Source organism: Protobothrops mucrosquamatus, unplaced genomic scaffold, assembly GCF_001527695.2.
Source record: "Protobothrops mucrosquamatus isolate PMUCROS unplaced genomic scaffold, P.Mucros_1.0 scaffold103, whole genome shotgun sequence".
Classification (NCBI taxonomy): domain Eukaryota; kingdom Metazoa; phylum Chordata; class Lepidosauria; order Squamata; family Viperidae; genus Protobothrops; species Protobothrops mucrosquamatus.
In genome coordinates this window covers 304,088-317,803 of record NW_015386476.1, presented here as the reverse complement: position 1 = coordinate 317,803, position 13,716 = coordinate 304,088, and the positions used below count along the sequence as shown (strand labels likewise).

The following is a 13,716-nucleotide window of genomic DNA, read 5'->3' as shown; positions in this document are numbered from 1 at the left end:
TTTAGAATTATTTTCAATTAATTGCTTGCAATGATTATTTGGATATCCATAGTTCATGTTAATTGGTTGGCTCTTTGGTTCATGCACCTGCATATGTAAATTTAAACATCCAAACTGTGCTAATGGTTCCTTATTTATATTTTAAAAAGTGGCTTCTAACTCACGCCACTTATATTTTAGTTGATGAGCTCAGGATTTCTTCAAATTATTTTGAAATCTCACACATGATACATACTGGAATAGAGTTAACTATTATATGCCGTGCTTAGAATTAAAATTATTTGTACTAAATGCCATAATTAAAATAATATTTTAACATTTATAAAGTCTTTTGGGGGGGGGGAAGTAAAAATATAAAAATGGCCACTTTGTCATGCAAAAAAGCCAGATGGGAATCTTTAAAATGAACTGTATCATGTTAGATATCCACTTAAAACTAAACATATGACATAATTTTTGTTGTTGTTGTTGTTTCCACCTGGCAATGTTAATTATCTGCAATTAAAAAATCAGTTTACAGTAAATAATGCAATTGCCAGGAGTATATTTATTGTAGAGGTTGGGAATACTGCCACACTGAATGGCAAGATGCACATTTCAAATTTATTTAAAAAGAAACATATATCTTGCAAATCTTAATAATGAGATACTTCTCTAATGACACTATACAGCAACAACGGTATTATGTGGATCCTGTCACATTTATCATGTTTGCTGAGCTATGAAAAGTTGATGATGAGTTTCAGTACACTTGAAAGCATCTTTTTTTATTTTTAAAGCCCTACCCTGCCAAAGGCCGAGGTATCTGAAGCAGCTGCAAAAGCAGCTACTTGCTTTTTCATTTAATGCCAGCAGAGTGCAAAAAGAGACTGGCAAGTGATACAGTGATTTGTGCACTGCCAATAACTTAATTTATAACCAAAGATGCAGTCATTGGCAGTGAATTGCAGAAGCTGCCACTGCTGTTCATTGCAATTATTGTGTGCACATGACTCTCTTTGCTGTACTATATTTCATGGCTGATGGGGGAAATCTCTTATTCTTTTTCTGAGTTGTTCATATATTGAGTTCTTTTAACTCACACCTTTGCCAGTTGGGAAAGTGGCCAGCAGGATTAAGGCTTTCTTTCCTGTTGTCCGAGTATGATATCCTGTCCTCAGAGCAGCCACTTGATATTAGCAATGGATGAATCACATCATTTTAATTCACGTTGTTTCACATCTGATTACCCATGATTTTGTCAATTGCTCAGTGCTAAGTATATATGCATCTGCAGCAGTATTATGTGTATATGTAGAAAAGTAATATTATTTGCCAGGCAGAAAACTATTTTTAAGCATGCATGGCAAAAAAAAGAGAAAGAACAATTGTAAATGCAGAAAGTTGTAATACATTCAAAGAACTACAAAAACTAAAGGACAATATTTTTAATCTGCAAATTGATTATAGGTGGTAGATTTGATCATTTAAGAAGGATATAATTTCTAAAATGGGAAGAGTGAGGACACCAATACTTCCTGGACCGAATACAACCACTAAGGCAATCCTGGCTGGCTTCCAGATTCCCTTCGACTTACCTTATAGCACTTAGTTTAGTAAAAAAAAAAGCTAATTGCTCTGGAGACATAAATTTGATAGGATTGCAATGTGGAAAAAATTGGTATGGCATGCAGTGGAATTAACCTTTCCCCTGCGACGTTTTTATGATCTTTTTTGGTATTTTCCTCAGTGAGGCAAGTAATTTTTTTAAAATGGATTCTATAGTAGTTCTTTTAAATAAACCTAATTTCTGGTAGGAGTGTTTGTGTGTGTGTGTATTTGTGTTTGTAGTGTGAATGACTGTGTGCATGTTAACTATATGCTGGGCCAGTTCCATACCAGAAATTGCAGATATTGTGTAAAAAGAGATTCTCCATGTCAGCTTCAAAGCATCCCTACGCCATCATCATGTCTTTTAGTTGACCGCTATTTAATTCAGGGGTGTCAAACTCGCAATGTCACGTGACATGTTGCAACGTATCATGACATTTTTTCCATTGCCGGCAGTGGGGTGGGCGCAGTTTTGGCATGACGAATCCGGCCCACGGGCCGGCAGTTTGACACCCCGGGCCGGCAGTTTGACACCTGGTCTATTTAATCTGAATTGCCTATTGTTATGAAAGATAATGTATTTTGTTATTCTCTCACTTTGGATTTTGTTATATATTAAATGCAGCTGGTAGGGATACACCAGTTTCCAAAAGACTAGATTGATGTATGTTATCATTTTATTCTTTTATCAGCCCCTTGTGGATATAATGAAACCTCTCAGAATGGTACTGTGTATTCACCAGGATTTCCAGATGAATATCCAAATTCAAAAGATTGTACATGGCTTATAACTGTAGCCCAGGGTCATGGCATCTATATCAATTTCACATTACTCCAAACAGAATTAGTGAATGACTACATTGCAGTATGGTATGTTAATGTCTTATTATTGTGAAGGATGATATTTGGGTGTTTTCCCCATCTTTATATGGCTAAATAAAACAAAAAAAAATGTGATGTGTAAGTGTAAGCACATGTTCCTGTACAGTAGATTTTGATTAATTAGCAAATTTCTCATTCTGCTTAGCAAGCTTGTTTTTCAATGCAGAAATTTCAGAAACTTCTTGTGAGAAAAAAAGTTTTATCTATAAGGGTATAAAAACAGGATTTTTATATATTTTTGCAGGGTATACCAATAGGATTTTGAAAGCTTCTCCAAATTTATTTCTGCCCATATTATTCTGAACAAACCTCAGCAAAGTTCATTTGAGTTAATTGCTTGTACCTTTCTTCCCCTTTAATGGCTCTCTTACAGTTTCCCTAAAATCAGCTCTGCAGTTTTTACCATAATCTAAAATCAATTTATTAAAAAAATAAGAAGAAAATGTAGAAACTTCCTTAACTTTAGGAATTCAGACCTAAAGCATTGAATTGCAAACAAGTTAACAGTTTAGAGCTGTTTAGATCAAACACAGCATTTAAAAGGAATTTCCCATAGCATGCTATCAAAGACAACATAAAACAAATTCAAGGTCTGAAGGATCAGCTGTTAAAAAGCCCAGATAACTAAATTTACACAGATACAAGAAACCTCAGAGGTAACAGTTATCAGAAGTGATTTTAATACATTCTGAAGTAAATCAAAGATATAGTTGTAGATTTTTGGCTAAAAAATGTTTTCTCCCTTAGGGGAAAAATGTGAGTTCCCAAAACAAAGGATTTTTCTTTCCTTCCCTGGAGTTTTTCAGTTTCCTATAGAGATGCAACCTTTAATTGGGGGCTTAGGATTAATTTTCCTGGTCCAAGTACTCTATGTCTCCTTTCTTCTTTAATGTTAATAGAAGAGGATAACTGTAGTTCAGAATTGAGTTTTAGAGTCCTGGGTGCTCTCTGAGCTTGATTGTTTCCTTGCAGTCCTTTCAGGATCCAACTAGGTGACATCAGTGCATAAGTTCAGAGAGCATCAAGGACGCCACACTTCTTTAATTTCTCCAGAGATGATGCTTCCCTTCTTCTTAAAGACAAGCACTTTGATCACCTAAATACTTAGGGATTATCCAGAGGAATCTTTTCTTGCTCATGTGAGGAATGATATGTCAAGATGCCACTTAAAAAAATTGTGTATTTCTTGCTTGGGAAACAGCTGACCGGCTGAAGTACTACAAAGGGTAGCTTGGTTTCACAACACCAGCAATTTTCTATAGATATGAATGAACGAAGTCACCTCATAGTGAGAAGGGCAGCAAACAAATTTAATAAAAACAATCAATCAATCAATACAATAAATAAATAAATAAATAAAATAAAGGAGTTGAAGCAATTTCAGGACAAAAAAATAGTATATGTTACTTTTTTTAAAAAAAGGTTACACTTTTCACAATTAAGAATTGTTTTAAAATGTATTGACAAATTTGAACACAAATGAATCACTAAGCTACAATTGTTTAAATTATCCCGAAAGTTTAACGCTGCTATCAATATACAGTACTGTGAATGTAAAACTTAATTACAATCCTTTGCTGAAATGGTTTTCTTTCTGGATTCCTAGGGATGGCCCAGACCAAAATTCACCCCAGCTGGGAGTGTTCAGTGGGAACACAGCTCTGGAAACTGCCTTTAGCTCCAGCAATCAAGTCCTTCTCAGGTTTCACAGTGATTTCTCCACTGGAGGATTCTTTGTTCTCAATTTTCATGGTCAGTATTCTTTTTCTCATCTAACAAATCATGTATGTGTGAGAAAGATAAGGAGAGTCAGACAGCATGGGGTTATTTTAAAAAAATATTTTCTTCCTATTGTTGTCAGAATAAATTGATTACTTCAATTGACATGCTAGTTCATTTAATGAAAACCTTTATCAACCATTATTATCTGCAGCAAAAGGAGAGGTAAATATTTAATACATGTTATTTGGCTTTTAATATTTTAAGGGAAAGCCCTAAGCACTTAACCCAGACCAGATACTTTTAAGTAAACCCTAAGGACTTGGGGGTATTAGCAAAATACATTGATATTCTAATTTCCTGTCAAAAAAGCTTGAACTGTTCAGACATGGGACATTTCCTCGTTTGAAGCTATAAAATGACATCATTTTTGCTGATTGTCAGAAAAAAAGAGACTCATACAGCAAGAAGAAGTTTCTAAAGAGACTGCTTGTATTATTTAAGATGCTTTTTATTCATGTTAATTTTGTCACCATCTTATTTTTGAGAAAGGACATTAATTATAAGGAAAGTAGAAAATGCAAGGAAGTAATGAAGGAGAGTGTGTATGACATGTGTACATTTCTATACACGCACTTACGTATTCTCAATAAGAAATTAAAGTTAACAAAACATTTTCTTTTGATTTGTGCAAAGATAAGCATATATGGACACTGTAATCCCAATATTCCACAGGGGAATACAAACCCATAACTGTAAATAACAGATTTTTCACATGATTTTTTTCACATTGCCTATTTTGCCATCTGTGTTATAATACTTGTACACCATCGCACCTTTTCCTCAAACATTGTTAGGTGGCATTCACCTTATAGTAAAATTTGTCTTCAAACCATTACTAATCCAATTTTGATTTGATTCCATAGCATATCAGCTTAAGAAGTGCCAGTCTCCTCCATCAGTTCTGCATGCTGAATTGCTTGCTGAAGATGATGATTTTGAAATAGGTAAAAATGTCTATATTACCCCATGTATATACTTATTGTCAATTCAGACTGCTACTTAACTGATATTATTAATACATTTCAAATGTTCTATTTTCCTGAAAATTGTAATCATTACTAAAACATTACTTTAATGTTTTAAACATTAAATTTCTTAAACTGAAACTTAGTAAATCTATATTAATATTTTTTTCAATCTTTATATCATTGTATTCTGGTCAGAGTTTTTTTGGGGGGTATAGAACAGTGTAGAAATACCAGTATTAAATAATCAATCAAAAGCAACAATCACTGAGGCTACAGGTGTAGATATATAGTACACATTTATGTTATTTGATTGTTTCCAAAACAACTGTATTACACGATTGTTATTTCTCTTATGGTGACATATTTTTCATTAAAAAAAGTGACTCCAAATTCTAGTTCTCCTGGTAGTGGGTCAGATTGGAAAGCAAGCTCCAGATACAGAGAAAAATGTTATGAGAAAACAAAGAATGTGTATACAATAAATTCTTTTGTAAAACAAATGCATTTCAGTGGGGAAATTGTAACTAAAAAGCAGAAGTATGTAGTTAGCAATCATTCCAGCATGTTTACAAGATACTCCTTTAATTAAAAGTCTAGAAATTGAACTGTATTAATGATGAAATCCTAAAGGTATATATAAATGTTGCTGAAAAAGCCTTGTTAAAGAAGGATGAATGTAGTCCTGCATAAACATATTTCAGATTTAACTGCATGTCAAAATTATATTAAAATCCCATTGAATTTAACAAAAAAAGTTGTATGGTATTCAGGAGAAATCTGAGCCCTATTTATTCTAGTGGAAACAAATTGAATATGTTACAGGTAGTCCTTGACATATGACCGTAATGGAGCCTGCCTATTATGGTCATATGTTGTAAAGGTCTCAGTTTTGTCAAAAGTAAAGATGGGAATGATGATAGGAAATCTCAGTTTTGTCAAAAGTCTCAGTTTTGTCAAAAGTAAAGATGGGAATGATGATAGGAAATCCCAAGACTTTAGGAATCTGAGTTGATCTAGCTCTGTATTTAAAGAGAGAAGCCAAAACTGTGCTCCACAGTCTGACCCTGAGGGAATATTGTAATCTCCCAGTGCTTTTCCTACTTTTAGCTAATTAATTAATTTATATATTTCTGAAAATTAGATACAATGGCCAATGTGAAAGTGATCATTTCCTCTTCTAAACTGAAAGAATGGAACTCTTATGCTGTATGAAAACCAATTTCCCCTTGTGTAAAAGGCAGAAGGGCTAGATAGATAGATAGATAGATAGATAGATAGATAGATAGATAGATAGATAGATAGATAGATAGATAGATAGATAGATAGATAGATAGATAGATAGATAGATAGATAGATAGATAGATAGATAGATAGATAGATAGATAGATCATTTTTCATATCACATTTTAGTGTGATAGAATAGATACTGACTAAGTTATCAGCCTTAATATATCCAAGTGCCATGTAGTACTCACTGATCATGTTTAAGCCAGTAGTAATTTTTTATACATTTTGGCCATATGCTACAAGCACAACAAAAGTCCAGTTTTAACGCAAGTATGCTCTCAAGCTAAGATAGCAAGCCAGTATTCTGGTTCATTAAGACATACATGTGTATTGGCACACATTTATACAAAGTAAAGAAGAAAATGTAGAGTATGAATTGATGAGCTTGCTGAGATGTCTAAATTGTTCTGTTTAATTAGAAAAAAAGACAGCATGTTTATTGCTGAATGGAAAATCATTTACAGACCTTTTAGGTAAAACAAAAACAAAGAATATGATTTATGGTTTTGACAATTAGATTAGAATAAATTATAGAAAGAAGAAAGTCATGATGTAATCTTAGAGATAGAGGTTAATCTAGAATTGTGCTTATAACTGCTGTAAAGAAAATAAGTTATTTCTTTATATATTCCTTTCTTCTTCTCTATTTTTTGTCTATCTTTGTTTTTGTACTTTAGCTTTTTCTTTTATTTCCTCTTTTTCTTTTTTTCTTCTTGTTCTATTTTGGTTTGTGTTAATTTTTACTCATTTTTAAAACTTTCCATAATATTCCATGATATTAAAAAAATATTTGATTTGTGAATCTGGTTGAAGCAATGATAGAAAGATATGGAAAGGTATGACACATAATGTTTCTGTAATCTAGATTTCGATATGCTTCCTTTCTCTTTTTAAATTATTTCAGGAGACTTTGTCAAATACAAGTGTCACCCTGGCTATACTTTGGTTGGAAATGACATGATGTTCTGTAAGTTAAAAGCCCTACTTCAGTTTGAGGGTTCTCCTCCAGTTTGTGAAGGTATGTATGCAATAACTATACTGTATAGAGAGATTATGAAAGAGGTTTTCACATATTCTATTTGATATTTAAATTTGCTTTAAATCAAGAATGTGCTAATTAGGAATTATAATGAAAATGTATTGAAATGGGTTCTCAGCATAAGACAATTTTGTTTTCAGAAGTTTGCTATATGAAACAAGCTATTTCTATACCTTGTTTTACACTTCATTATTCATGGATGAGAAGATATTTAAATCCAATATGTGTCTCTTTGACAGAGTTTTTAAAGGAGTTATATTTTATTATAAAATAACATTTAATCTAACAGTTTAAAATAGTTTTCCCTCTGTGATTTCTATCTATCTCTGTCCATGGGTAACATAGCAATATGTTAAATTAGAGAAAAAAATAGGGAATAGTTTTAGCTGTGAAAGGACAAAAATGGAATGATTTCAGAATAAATATAAGAACAAATTACTGTTACCATAGAATATTGCACAAATATCAGAACCAAAATAAAGAGAAGAATTTTTTAGCAATAGTTATTGGGCCCTAAATAGGATAATGTGGCATAATATTAGAGACAGCAACTCAGATGACAAAATATAGAATCAATTGCATTTCAGATTTATATGAAAAACACAATAAATCTGACTTTTTACTGAAAATTCTAGAACCATGCTGTAATAGTTTTAATATATGTGCTCAGACTTCCATATGTTGCACAGAAGCTGTTGGATTCTTGGCATACGGCATATTATATAAGTTTAAGTCAGTGTTTTCTTTTATTTATTAGTGAAACAGGTAGATTTTTCCCTCTTAAGATATATTAAAAGTAAGAATAGTCTACTTATGCTTACTGCTAATAGTTATATCCACCTGAGGTCCATACTCCTTATTTGAGTTTCTATGTGTAGAGGACAACCATTTCTAGGAAACAGCTTTCTATATTCATTTTCCCACAGGAGAATGGCAGAACCCCAAAAGAATAAGAAATCCCATGCACATAGAACATAGGGTTCTGACACTGACCTCCAAACTTTTCAGCAAACTGAGCTATTGTGAGAAAGGCCATCTTCATCAAATGCCACAATGTATCCATCAAACTGAAATCAAGTACATAGCCTTGAAGCATATTCCAAGTATGATCTGAATCTGAATTTACTTGAAAGTCAATCAATGGATTTAAAATTCTATTAAAATCATGAGCAATAATAATATAATGCAAAAATAAAATAAAAAGATGAGCAAACCATCTCTGGTAAACTTGGTTTATCGTTTTTAGAATAATTGTAAGTAATAAAACTATTCAGTTGGACAATCATCTAATCGCTAAAATTAACAAAAATCAAAACCTCTAGTATCAATTTTCCTTATTCTGCAATCAAATTAGAAGACATCTTAACCCAAATTATAACTCTCCTCGCAAGTTTGGAATTTTCACTTAAAAAAAATCTAACCTTAACCTTATTAGTGAGAATATTGAGTTATTTTTTTTAAAGTATCCTCTTTTTGATTGATATATGAGAGGTTTAAAATTCCATGAAGCAATTAAAATGATATAAACATTATTTTTAATTAAAACATATTTTCTTGGGCCAAGGGAAAAAAATGAAATAATATTCAAGAAAGTAGCAGTCCTTTACTTTAAAAAAATGGGAAAATATTTAGTATTTTAAAACTAAAAGGAAAAACACTGAATAGTATAAACTCACAGATGGACATACTGAAACTAGAATGCAGAAACTTCCTCCTTCCAATTTGTAGGTCTATGCCCACTTTTTATGCAAAAAATAAAAGTGAACAAATTTTGCGCTAGCTCTGTTCACCTTCTGGTTCCAGCTGAACAAACCAATCATCAGCTTGTGAATCAGAGAATTTTTTCATGATTGAGTCAAACTGCATACAAAGAATATGTGGATAAAGGTACTGAATCAAATCATAATTATGTTGGGTCTTTGTTATTAATAGAAATAGAATGGTAAATGATATGCAGCTTTGGTCTCCAATATATATTCTAGCTGTTTTGGAAAAAAGGGAAACCTCATGCAAGATCTTTACTATATATTTCTTCAAAGACTGATTCAGCCTTAAAGCAGGGCCACTGGAGGTCATGGGGACTACATCTTACAAGGTTATCTGAGAAAAATTTGATCCTGCTGAGCTTGAGGAAGTGGACAGGACTCTTGCTGATGTTAGTTCAGCCATGCCTGTATTAGATCCCCTCCTGAGTCAAGTCAAGTCAAGACTATCTGGGGGGGGGGGGGAAACATGTGCTTGGGTCCAGTGGTGGTTAACTCTTGTTTGGAGGAAGGAGTGATTCTGCCAACTGATAAGGAGCTGGTGTTGTGCCACTTTCTCAAAGAGCCATCACTTAAGCCAGCTAGTCTGGACAGTTTTTGTCCAGTTTCCAATCTTTCCTTTCTAAGCTCTGCAGCTTCTGGATTATCTGGACCTCTTTCAGTCAGGAAGTGAGGGAGCATTAGAATATAAAGTTCATCTATTGAAATTTAGTACTCACTTTTCACTCAGTTGCATTCAATTTTTCATTCAGATATTGTTGGCCCTAAAAGTTGCTTGATATCTCCCAACTTAACATTGCAGGGGTATTAAGAACAAGATAATATTCTTCATCACTGTTCAAATTTTAAAAGTACATAAAATAAAAATAAAAGTCTAATGTTTGAAATCCCTGTAAAAGTTTATAAGACTTCAGCACTTTAGTATCGGAGCTTTTTCCCCATTGCCGGAGCGGTTTCCTCCTGATGCGTCCAGCCCACGGGCCGGCAATTTGACACCCCTATTCAAGAGGGCACTCCTTTAATTTTAGTTTACCATCAAGGTAAAGGTAATTTATGTATTCAGAACTAGTTTCTGAAGCATGCAGGGTTTTATGAAAGAACATCTGTTATAATATATCTTGTTTCGAGGAGAAAATCTGCATTTTGCTTCAATAAGCAATAAATTTCAAAAATGGATTGAACATCTCTCTTCATATTTATGAAAAAGTGGCAATTTAAGAAAGTAAACTCCTTTATTTCCCCCCCCCTCCATTTTTCCTATCTCCCTTGTATTTTATAGCACAGTGCCCAGCAAATGAAATTCATACAATGTCATCCGGTGTAATCCTCAGTCCAGGTTATCCAGGAAACTATCTCAATTCACAAACATGTGCCTGGACTCTTAAAGTTGAGCCAAACTATAATATCACTGTTTTTGTAGAATCATTTCAAAGCGAAAAGCAGTTTGATGAGCTGGAAATCTTTGATGGTGAGATTCTTTTTTTATTTGTTGATTCAATAATGTGGAAGGAATTAAAATTCATATGGCCCTCATTATTTACAGTCTCCTTATCTGCAAATTGCACATATCTAAGTTTGTAAAATAAAAACCAAGCTTTGATATCCAAGAGGTTTACATAGCTTCAGATTTTGTCTTTTTTTCCCCAAAGCAATAAATTTTAGTCAGCTTTTTGCACCTCAGTAATTTTTTTCATGGCCTTGTTAAATATAATCTCATTTTCCAAATACATAAAATAGAACCTCTGCAACAACAAGGTCCACCTCTAATTCATATTAAATTGTGTATTTTGGTGTTTATAAAAAATAGATCCACATCTTTTAGTTCTAAGCAAAGTATCCAAAAGGGATACATTGGTGGAAGTGAAGCACTCTTCCTTGAAGCATCATCGAAGCTATTGTACATCTTTTGGAAGATTTCAGCATATCTTTCAAAGTCATCTCCAGCTGCCTATAGATGTGTATACATACAGTACAGTGTTAGTTTCCTTCACTGGTAGTACCAATAGCAATGTTGGTTCGGCAGGCACACACACACATAGACACACTTTGAAGCAGCTGTAGAACACATTTAAGGGGAACAGCTGCTTTTGTGTTTCAAGGAAAAATGTTTTCTCTTGTTAATCTAGAGTCTGTTTTAAATGTATTACACTTCCTAAGTAGGTTCATTTCCATCCCTCCTGAAGAAATGTGATTTCTTGTTGATTATTTTCAGCCTTTAAAAAACATTTCTTTTCAAATGAACCAGCCCAATGTTCTTATCCTCATTTAGTCATTCAACATTGATTAATAACCCAATTGTCTACTTACCATTTTAGTTTTTTAATGTTTGGGTTTTCTCTTATTTGAATTTGTTATAGTGGCCTCCACTTGTACTGAAGAGGTTGTTATCCCCATGAAACCTAAGGGTTTTTTCAATATGAAATAGGAGAAAAGTTTCAAGCATATTCCACCCTGCTTCTGTTTAATGTTTTTCGAATTCTTTTCAAAACAAACCTGCGTATTTATTGTTACTTTTGTTAAAATCTTTCTTTCAACAAATATTACCTACCTACTGAGACCAATTTACTGGTTTACTGATCCAGGTTTCAAATCATAAGGAACCCTATTTTTAACTGATTTTGATCACTTGGTATCTATTAAAAAGAAAGATTACTAATACTTTAGATGACCTTATTATAGAATTTGATGACAGGTCAGTGTTCTAATGCATGCCAATAATGCACTGCATCCAATTTTCAAATTAGTCCACATGGTACTAATTACATGAATCCATATTGGAATTCAAACCCCATTTTAATTTGACAAGCACTGGTAAAATGTCTCTTTGGTGTTAAAACAAATATTATTTCAAGGCATGTGACAGGATTATTAACATTTTGATATATTTTGCACAGGTTCTTCGGGACAAAGCCCTTTGTTGGTTGCCTTGAGTGGAAATCATACTGGGCAACTTAACTATACAAGCAAATCCAACCAGTTGTATCTGCGTTGGTCAACTGACCATGCAACTACTAAAAAAGGATTCAAGATACGTTATTCAGGTAAGTAGTAAATTCAGCATTAAAGACCTGTTTATAATGTGCTCATTAAGAAGAGAAGATTTATAAGAATATGCAGAGAGCCCATACCATATAAATAGCAAATACTTCTAGCAAAATTTTCTAGGTTTTCACTACCTGATGTCTACTTAATTAGTAGAACTACTGATAAACTATTGACATCTTTAAGCCTCTCCAGAGCTTTACCAGTCAGAACAGATAATACTGGGCTGAAGTAACCAAATGTCTTATTTAAAATTACTTTACAGAATGCTCTGCACAAATAAAAAAACAACGCAACCAAAACTCTTGTACACTACTGCAGGGAATGAAGGGAACTGTGAAAACTGGAAATATATTCCATTATTGTAACTAACTATATGTGAATGACTAGAGATCATTGTTCCTTGATTATTTTAATTTTCTACTGTGCTGATATTTTATATGGTGTGTTATTTCTGTATGAAAATGTAGTTACCGATGGAGCCAAAAAATCAACAACCAGAAAATGTACTTTTGGATGATTAATGGTTTTCAAAGAGACTGCACCCCTTTCTACTCATGTGAACTCTTTTTCACTGCCAGATATTGAAGCATTTGCATGATTCCTTTGTCCTATTCTTAACCTACATAAAAATATTCAGATGTGCATTCTTTGCAGAGAACACATTTCGATGCCAATTTAAAAAGTAATGTAGGGTTATGAATTAAATCTGATATTTAATACAAACAACTTTTTGTAGTCTACCAAAATGGCTTCTGTTGAAGTGGGCTAAATCTGAAAGGAAATCATTATTTAGAGATGAAACCTAAGGGCATGGTATTGAATAATTACATCATCATCAGAAAAAAAAACCTGCAAGTCTCTGTGGGGGGATAAGAAAGGAACCAACCTCTCAGCGGCCCGTTCCAACGGCCCTTCCCGATGGCTCCAGCGTTCCAACGGCCCTTCCCGATGGCTCCAGCGGCCCCCTCCAGCGGCCCTCGCCGGCGGCCCCAGCGGTCCTCCTCGGCGGCCCTTCCAGCGGCCTGGTGGCCTTGGCGGCCCCTGTTAGCGGCCCTTTCCGGTGGCCTCGGCGACTCTTCCGATGGCCCGGCGGCCCTTTCCAGCGGCCCTTTCCAGCGGCCCTGGCGACCCTCTTGGGCGGCCCTGGTGACCCTCTTGGGCGGCCCCCTCTGGAGGCCTTCGGCGGCCTTTTCCAGCGGCCCTGGCAACCCTCGGCGGCCCGCCTGGCCTTGATGGCCTCTCCGCCGATCTTGGTGGCCCTTTCCAGCGGCCCTTTCTGGCGGCCTTGGTGGGCCTTTCCAGCGGCCTTGCCGGCCTTCTCCAATGTCCTGGCGGCCCTCCCGGCCGTGGTGGCCTTTTC

General features: G+C 34.5%; 1 protein-coding gene across 1 annotated transcript in view; it reads left to right on the top strand.

The window, feature by feature from the left end:
- LOC107284570 (CUB and sushi domain-containing protein 1) overlaps nt 1-13,716 on the top strand; it is a 478,687-nt gene that overhangs the window by 390,276 nt on the left and 74,695 nt on the right. The window contains exons 40-45 of the mRNA XM_029283474.1: nt 2,283-2,460; nt 4,079-4,224; nt 5,118-5,198; nt 7,414-7,527; nt 10,591-10,779; nt 12,206-12,352. Of these exons, the coding sequence (XP_029139307.1) occupies nt 2,283-2,460; nt 4,079-4,224; nt 5,118-5,198; nt 7,414-7,527; nt 10,591-10,779; nt 12,206-12,352 (855 nt within the window). The remainder of the gene's footprint in view (nt 1-2,282; nt 2,461-4,078; nt 4,225-5,117; nt 5,199-7,413; nt 7,528-10,590; nt 10,780-12,205; nt 12,353-13,716) is intronic.